This window comes from Lotus japonicus, chromosome 3 (assembly GCF_012489685.1).
Source record: "Lotus japonicus ecotype B-129 chromosome 3, LjGifu_v1.2".
Classification (NCBI taxonomy): domain Eukaryota; kingdom Viridiplantae; phylum Streptophyta; class Magnoliopsida; order Fabales; family Fabaceae; genus Lotus; species Lotus japonicus.
The window spans coordinates 38,642,460-38,651,915 of record NC_080043.1 but is presented as its reverse complement, the minus strand read 5'-3'; the positions used below and the strand labels follow the sequence as shown (position 1 = coordinate 38,651,915).

The 9,456-nt window shown below is 39.7% G+C and overlaps 1 protein-coding gene across 1 annotated transcript; it reads left to right on the top strand.

The window, feature by feature from the left end:
- The first annotated feature begins 4,868 nt into the window (after positions 1-4,868).
- Positions 4,869-7,466, top strand: LOC130742480 (pentatricopeptide repeat-containing protein At5g39710-like). Its single transcript, XM_057594585.1, has 2 exons — positions 4,869-6,985; positions 7,185-7,466. Exons 1-2 carry the CDS (start codon positions 5,230-5,232, stop codon positions 7,208-7,210), a joined length of 1,782 nt encoding a protein of 593 aa, XP_057450568.1. The 5' UTR covers positions 4,869-5,229; the 3' UTR covers positions 7,211-7,466.
- Positions 7,467-9,456: the final 1,990 nt, after the last annotated feature.

The following is a 9,456-nucleotide window of genomic DNA, read 5'->3' as shown; positions in this document are numbered from 1 at the left end:
GCTTACTTCTATCACTTTCTGCTACTTATGGTTATAGCGGGGCTGTATATTTATTGTACATTAGTTACGTGTACGATCTCGGGTTGAGTCTTTATTTTGAAAAGTCTTTTATTTAAAAAAAAACGAAAAAAATTACCTGCATTTTCCGCACTTATTTTATTCTTGGGTTACAAAGTGACACCTGGAAATGAGGGTGCTACAGGTGTACAAAATTAAATACAACTCTGATGGTACTATAGAATGGCATAAACCACGACTTATCATTCTATGCAACAATCAAGTTGACGGTATTGATTTCTATGAGACATTTGCTCCTGTTGCTAAGATGGTCTCCGTCCGTGTATTTCTTGTTGTAGCCGTTGTTCGTGGTTGGGAACTCCATCAAATGGATGTTCACAACGCTTTTCTTCATGGTGATCTTGATGAAGAAATATATATGTCTCTTCCCCCTAGGTTTTCTGGTGCCTCTTCTGGGAAGGTTTGTTGATTGCGGAAATATCTATTTGGTCTTCGTCAAGCTCCTCGTAATTGGTTCTCTAAACTTTATTTAGCGTTGAAGTCATTTGGATTTGTTCAATCCTATGCAGATTATTCATTGTTCTCTCTTCAACGATATGGTATTTTTATCCATATTCTTGTGTATATTGATGATTTGATTATAGTAGGGAATGATTCTGTAGCAATTGCTAATTTCAAAGCTTACCTTAGCACTTGTTTCCACATGAAATATTTGGGAGTGTTGAAATATTTTCTTGGTATTGAGATTGCTCGTGGGCCTAATGGATTATTTCTTTCTCAGCGTAAATATGCACTTGATATTATTTCTGAAGTTGGTTTGCTTGGTGTAAAACCTTGCGATTTTCCCAAGGACCAGTATCACCAATTAGGGCTTGCTACTGGTCTTGATTTTGCTCATCCTGATCGTTCTAGACGACTAATTGGTCGCCTAATTTATCTCACCATCACTCGCCCATAACTGTGCTATGTTGTTCACACTCTAGCTCAGTTTATGCAACGTCTCAAGGAAGCTCACTAGAATGCTGCTCTTCGATTTCTTCATTACTTAAAAGGCCATCCTGGGTAAGGTCTTTTGCTTTCTAAGGACAACACCTTACCCCTTAATGCTTATTGTGATTCTGCTTGGGCCACTTATCCTTTGACTCGTCGTTCTCTTACTGGTTATTTAGTTATGTTGGGCATCTCTCCTATTTCATGGAAGACTAAGAAGCAGCCAATCGTCTCTCGCTCCTCTACCGAGGCTGAATACCAATCCATGGCTACTGCTAGTTGTGAGCTTACTTGGCTTAAGTCCTTGCTTAAGTCTCTTGGTGTTCATCATTCAACCCCTAGGTGTCTCGTTTAGGACAGTCAAGCAGCTCTACGCATTGCTGCAAATCCTGCTTTTCACGAGCGCACCAAACATATTGAGGTTGATTGCCATTTTGTACGAGATCAGATTCAAGCTGGTAACATCTCTACCTTTCATGTTCGTACCAACCTCCAGCTTGCAAGTATATTTACCAAGGCTCTCGGAAAGCAACAATTTCAATTTCTGTTGCGCAAGTTGGGCATTCGGAATCTTCATGCTCCAACTTGAGGGGGAGTATTAGGATAATTCAGAATTGCATCTTTTGTAATTAGGAATAGCATATTTCCCTCGTATGAATATGAGATTCTATATAGTATATATCTCAGCTCTATCTTCTAATTAGGAACAATATATTTTGTACATAATTAGCTCCTACTTTTAGGTAGTTGGTTAGTGGAGTAACTTGTATATAATCCCCTGAATATCATTGTGAATAACAAGACATATTTCCATACTCTTTCTTTAAAAACGTGAAGAGAAGTAGACAAAGCTTCCCCAAATAAAAACCCCACGGCACCATTATGCAGCAAAAAAGAACGTTAGACAGCACCAAAGACCAACACATAAATCTTATGTCACCCACCCAGTAGCACAAATCAGCAACTAGTCAAATGACCCTTATCAAGCATACTAGTGACAATATAATATATAAATATAATTTTTATAATTTTTCCTAGATAATTATAATCAGTTAAACTGTTCGTAATTAACAATTTTTCTTTATTATTTAATTAGCATGAACATAAGTTAAAGCATTTGAAGAACTCAAGTTAACAACTAAAGAGAATATGGTCAAATCCTTCCACCACAAAAAATTTGAAGAACTTAAATTAACAACTAAATTGAAAAAAACCATGAACACAGTAGGCTAATATATACACTCAAAGCATGGGATAAAACCCTTAAAGAAACTGTTGAATTTTGGTGTTGTGTTCTAAGGTAAGCTTAAGTAAGAAAGGTACAAAAAGCAAACCCTAGCAGAGCACTAAAATAGCAAAGATGTAATAAGAAAGAATATTCTCATTAATGATCATCAAAATTGTTGGTACAAGGTCATGACCTTCCCTTTTATAGACGGGTGTGGTCATGACATGGATTATTCCTACATTTGAGCCTGACAATCAGGGCTCAAATCCCTATGTATATAAGACAAATCCAACAGAATCTTCCAGCTGGCGGTGAGGGTCCACCATAGGAGGCGGTTAATCCATACTGTCGTCATCTCGCTGGGCTAGGTGTGCCATCATTGCCTTGTTCTTAGGTCTCCCTCTTGGCGAGCTATAAGATGCTTATAGCCCGCCCGGTCCATTTGGCTATTCCCTTTATAGTGTTTTTTTTTTGTCAATTCAAGACTATTTGTACCATCTCCCTTTACTATCCACACCATCCCCTTTTTCTTTAATCCCAAAAATAACCCCAACATAGAAAACATACAAAGTAGTAAAAAAAAATACTCTCCCAACCTCACCTTCTTCTTCCTTCTTCCTCTTCCACTCTCACTTTCCCATCTCTATTTCATCTTCTAAATCAACACATCACACACCTTAGAGGTATTTGAAGCTCCAAATCAGTGTAGAAGATAAGTGGATGAGATCAAGAGAATAATAAAAGCTCAAAATAGGTGTGATTTTGAGATTTTTACTGTTTTTTCGCGTAAATCGGGGTACAATATATGGGTTCTGGTTCGTTTCACCATTTAAACTGCGGACGTTTTATTGCTACCGCTATTTTAGTAGCGGTAGCTTCCGCTATCTTTGTAGCGGAGGTTACCGTAATTTAAATTACGGATTGTGTTGCAGGTTCCTCTTCCCTCTCCGTTCTTCTTCCTTTGCTTGTTCTTCTTTCTCCTTCGTTCTTCCCTTTCTTTGCCTGAGAACGAGACTGAGAGAGGGAGAACGGCTGCAGGTTTTTTTTTCCTAAGAACGTGAATGAGAGAAAGAGATGGTGGGGGAGTAGGTTTTTTATTTATGAATTTAATTTTTTTTAAATTGGGGGTATAATTGTATTTTTGCTCAAAAAGGATGGTGTGGATAGTAAAGGGGATGGTACAAATAATCTTGGTCTTATCTTTATAGTGTTTTTTTTTTTCAAAGAGGATTGGATTAATACCAAAGGGTCGCCAAACGACACTTACATCATACGGGAATAAATCCCAAAGAGCACTTTCCCAATGCAAACATAAAAGACAATTAAGAACAAAGCATGCACACTCAAGCTGATCCACAGCTAACAATCATCATGAAGTAAAAAACCCTAAAACCGTAAAACCCCTAAAACTCCTGCCCTTCATAGTTCAGCCGAGTGACTGACTTTTGAGTGAAGACAATAAATATCAATTTTTAGAACAACACTCCATCCTTTGCACCTGATTTGGCTCTGCCGGGGTTGCAATTTGTGTAGCATCAAGGGAGGCCAACATGGCTCCAGCAACAACTAGAGAAGAAGTCTAGCCAGTATCACATAGAACAGGGGTAGTGAGAGGCTCTAGTGCAGAAACTGACATAAACAACGACTGAGAGTGTAGGCAAGGTTGGTGACGGCGGCGGCTGCTAGGGCGGCTGTGGGGCTGGGGAACGACAGGTCTGTAGGCAGTGGTGGTGAAGTTGGCAAAAAACGGCGACGGAGGCAGAGGTAGAGAAACGGCAGATCTGGGACAGAGGCAGTGGCGGAGCTACAGGGGGTGCTTATAGGTGCCTAGTCACCCCCAAGATTTTGAATTGTTTCTTATAATATATTAATATATAATATAAATGAGACTTTGGGACTTAAGGGTGCCCCGGTTTATCAGTTGCAGGCAGTGGTGATTTGTGACTTTTTTGCAATTGTTTGACAATTCATTTTGGGCTATTTGATGGGGGCTATTTGTCTGTTATTTCACCTTTGTTTCAATGTGTTTCTGTTATGTCTCCTCCTTCTTCCTTGTTTTTTCTTTTCTTTTCCCCTGTTTTCCTTTTCTCCTTTCTTTTGTACTCTCTCTTTGTTCTAAGGGTGGCACCTCTTTTGCTAGCTATTAATGCATTATTTTGGTCTATAAAAAAAGTACTATTTGAAGAGAAGACTTTCCCTTGCAAAAAAAGAAAGAAGAGAAAATACATCTTTTATTTAATATGAATATATTTATGTCACAAAGCTTCATGATAAAAGAGTAGATGACCTGGCTTCACAAGATTCAGATTGAATACTCAAATTCAAAAAATAGATGGTAAATAAATATACGGATGATTTAACTGATTAACGATATGACGACTCACTGATTCCGATTAGTTATTAATTAGTTTTAAATTTTATAAATATATATCTAATTGATTGCTAGTTTTTTTATAAGAGGAAAATAATTAATAGCTAGTAAAAAGAATTATACTGCAAGTCTTTTTTAAATAAAAAGATATTTTTTTCTGTCGGAAAATTAAATAAAAAGACATTAAACATAGTAGCTTAGATAAAAGTCATTCTTGATAATAATACAAGTGAATATCTCTCATCCCCTCCCTCCACACACTCATCTACATGAATATTATTGATATTATTGATGCTTAGCTTTTTTAATGGTATTTAATCTTAATCTCCCTAGTCCCCTAGAGATGAATTCCTGCCTCCGCCCCCTGGACACAGAGGTGGCTGAGAGAAAAGGTTGCAAAGCTGCAGGGGGACAGAGGTGGCAGAGGTTCTTTATAGTGTTTATAGATAGATTAATTTTTTTTGAATGGATACAGGTTTCATTTGAAAAAGTGCCGATGCCTAAAGCATACAACCATAATAGTGGGCTAAGGCCCAGGACACAACTGATAGATTTCTCATTGATGCAACCCCAAAACCATAATCTCAAAAGATGCCACTGACGGCTAGAAATCCCAGACTCAATGAAGCTCCTCCTTGTTTCATTCACCGCCACCCTCAAAACCTTTCGCCACATGGTCCGATACGGCGTGTCGCCGCCGAAGGTCAACGGTTACAACAACGTCATGATCCGCGGCTTCTCCGCCGCTGGGAACTTAAAATCAGGAGGGAAGACGGTGGCGGAAGTGTTTGGGTTGTTGGAAGCAACGACTGAGAAGGGTTTGGTCCCTGATGCGATGGCTTTTACGTCTGAGATTGGTTTGATGTTCCATTGGTTAAAGCCAGACAAGGCTTCTAAGGTTTACTGTCAAATGATTGATAGTGGGGTTACGCCCACCGTTGATACATACAAAACGCTTGTAGATGGATATTGCTCTTACAATATGGCTGATGAGGCTTTGGTGATTTTGAGGGACATGGCTGAGAGGGGTTTCTCCCTTCATGCTAGTTTGGGATCTGTTATATCCGCGCTTTGCCGTGTGGAGCAGCTGGATAAGGCGTTTGAATTGAAGATGGAGATGTTTGAGAAGAAGGGCATCTTGCCTGATAATAACGGGTATTCGGCGCTTATATTGGGACTGTACCAGCAGGGAAGACTGTCGGAAGCTTTGGATCTCTTCCGAGAGATGGTGCGCAGCGGTGTGTTGCCAGATGAGTATACTTATTCTCTCTTGATGGATACTTGTCGTCTTACAGGTGAATTCAGTAAGGCTTTTCATTTGCATGATGAAATGATACAGAAGAGTTTGACTGATTTTGTTACTGGTTTTTCACCGTTTGTTGTTACCTACAACGCGCTTATTCATGGGTATTGCTTTTTGGGGAGGTTTGTGGAGGCTATGGGGATTTTGAGGGGCATGGCTGAGATGGGTTTGCCCCCTGATGCTGTTAGTTATAGCACTGTTATATCCTGGTTTCACCGAAACCGGGAGCTGGGGAAGGCGTATGAATTGAAGGTGGAGATGGATGAGAAGGATATTTGGTGGTTGGATGAAAACACGCGTGAATCACTTATGAAAGACCTGTCGGATGTGGATACTTATACTAGTGTGATGAATGATTATTTTGCTGAAGGTAAGTTGGAAATGGTTTATAAATTGCATAATGAGTTGAGTGAATCTGATTTTTTGTCATATTCTGTTAAGTATAGTGTGTTAATTAATGGACTTCATAAGAAAGCCACGACAAGAGATGCTAAGAAGCTTCTTCTGGAGACAATTGATCTTGCGTGTTTGATTATCCCAACTTATATAGTACATGATATTCTGATAGAGAACTGCAGTAATAATGATTTTAGGAGTGTGGTAGGGCTTATCAAAGGTTTCCTCACGAGGGATTTAGTGTATGAAGCAGCCAGAGCTCATGACACAATGCTTGAGGGGAATTATAAGCTAGAGGGGGCAGTTTATAATGTATTAATATATGATCATTGTAGATCTGGTAATGTTTGTAAGGCGTATGATATGTACAAGGAGATGGTGCATTATGGTTTTGCTTCTCATATGTTCTCTGTACTTGCTCTTATTAAGGCTCTATATTATGATGGAAGTTACCATGAGATGAGTTGGGTGATTCAAAATACTTTGAGGAGCTGTAATCTCAATGATTCTGAGCTAATTGAAGTACTTAATGAAATTGACGTGAGGAAACGTGAAATTGATGCTCTTTTGGATGTACTAGCTGAAGTAGCCATAGATGGCCTGTTACTTGATGGTGTAAAAGTGCATGATCGCTTCACTCTCTCTACAATTATTGTCTTCTTGATTTTAATCCTAAGAGGTATTCTTTTCTTTTCAAGATGAGATTTGGTGTTAGGGTTTCTGTATTTTGGATTGGGAATTTACTTTAAATTACATGTTTGATTTGTGTTTTTTTTCCCTGTCTAAAGAATGTTAGTTGCTTCATTTTCATTTTTGAAACACATATTTTGCTCTTTTAACTTGCTGCCATAATGCTTATCCATCGTCATTGAAAACAGGTCTCCAAGAGATCTTTCGTTTTTGAAGTAGTTTCTTCTGCTATGAGGTATTCTGCTGTTTGGACTTTGGATGTGACAATTTCAGACCTATTGTAATTGATTTTGTTCATATGTTTAAGACCTATTGTTATTTGTTCTTAAGACCTATTGTTATTGGTTTTGTTGCTACAACATTAGAGCTATGATGTTAAAGCTTAGTTTTATTGTTTCAAATAGGTGTAACTGTGTAAGTTTATTTTTGGAAATGCAGTGGTATGCATGTTGTATGTTTTGTTATTGGAAGTTGAATGCAATGATATGTAGAAAGGTCTATTACCCCGTGGCCTATTGGTCTCTTTAAGAGGCTATTTTTTGTTAAATAGGCTTGTGTACATTCTTGTAGGTTAGGCCAGACCATCAAGGCCAGGTCATACCTTAAAGTTTGGCATACGACAGGCCACAAGCCACAGAATTAGAAAGCAGGCTAAGATTGGGCTGCCCAAATCCTTGCTTGGCTTGACCTATTTTTCCCTAATGTTTGGTAGATCACTAGATCTGTCCAGCTAACTTACCGTGGTCTGATTCTTTACTTTGTTCATCAACTTCTCAGACTTATTTTTTCTTTTAATGTGATTCAATGTTTTTTTAAGTACAACTTAAAAATGCCCCCTTTGATGTAAATGACAGTTATGCCCCTCCTTTATAGACCAATGGAAAGATACTTACTAGGATGTTATTTTGATAAGATGTGTAAGTTTATGTTTTTGGAATTTTTGGCCCTAAATTTTTATGTTTTGCATTTTATTGCCTAAACTAATTATACTATTTATTCATTTTCCAATTTAGAAAACTAAAATTATAATTTAAAATTAGAAATGATTTTTCACCCTGGAATATAGCTCAAGTGGTAAGAGCTGGTGTACATGAGTTGGGAATGGCCTGTAGGCTGTAGTTTATCTTTATGATGTACCAAAAAAAATGATTTTTCATAATTATTATAATTTTTTATAATTTTATAAAAGTGAAGAAAACTCATTCTGCGGCTGTATACCAAACCTTTCTACTGAAAGCACATAATAATAACGATAAAGTCATGTAAGCAATTGGGGTACTGAAAGGGGTACTGAAAGTGATCCAGAGTTTAAAGGGTACCTCAGTGCCAGTGGCCATTCTGAACCTCGTGGCTTTGATATGTGATATCTCGTTGAATTTGACACAGGTTTACTCCAAAGCCTTCGGCCTTCCTGTTTTTGTCGAAGGTAGGCATTTCCATATATGAAAGCCCACTAGGATCAGGTACAAAGAAAGTGTTTCCACGGTAGGCCTGGGAGTGGTGCAATATAACAGAAAAGCCCACACTCCTGAAGCCTTTGTCCTTCCTTGATTTCCTGCTTAATTATTTGGTTCTGTTATCGTGGAGAAATCCTGACTATAATTCTTGCAGTGCTGTGTAGTTATAGGGCTCGTTTGGTACACCGTATTAGGCATGATAGTATAAGCTTATACAATACATTATTGGCTTATTCATTGTTTGGTGTTCATATTGTATTGTATAAGCTTATACATCAATCTCCTCTTATACATCAAAATGATGGATTATTTAATTCACCCTATAGATGATGGATAAGGCATGATAAGAGTGCAATGTATAAACTACTTTAATAAATTTAATTAACCGCCACCACAATCACCCTCCACCACCACTACCACCACCACCACCGTCACAGCCGCCACAATTGTCGCCGACACCACCACCGCCGTCACCGACACCACCACCACCGGCACCGGCACCACCACCACCGTCCACCACCACCACCTTCGCCGCTACCACCATAATCACCCTCCACCCCCACCACCTCCACCGCCACCACCACCACCGTCGTCACTACCGCCACCATCGTCGCCGACACCATCACCACTATCGCTGCCACCACAACCACTGTCGCCGCCACTATTACCACCCTCCACCACCACGACCTCCACCACTACCACCATCATCACTATCGCCACCACCGTCGCCGATACCACCACCATTATCGTTACCACCACAACCACCCTCCACAACCATCGTCGTCGCCACCACTACCACCATCCACCACCACCCCCACCACCGTCGCCGCCACCACAACCACCCTCCACCACCACCGCCTCCACCACTACCGTCGGCATCGTCGCCGCCGCCACCACCGCCGCCACTACCACCACGCTCTAGTCATCGTTGTCGCACTACCACGACCATACTCTCCACCATCACCGCCACCCACTACCACCACCGTTTCCGCCACCACCACCA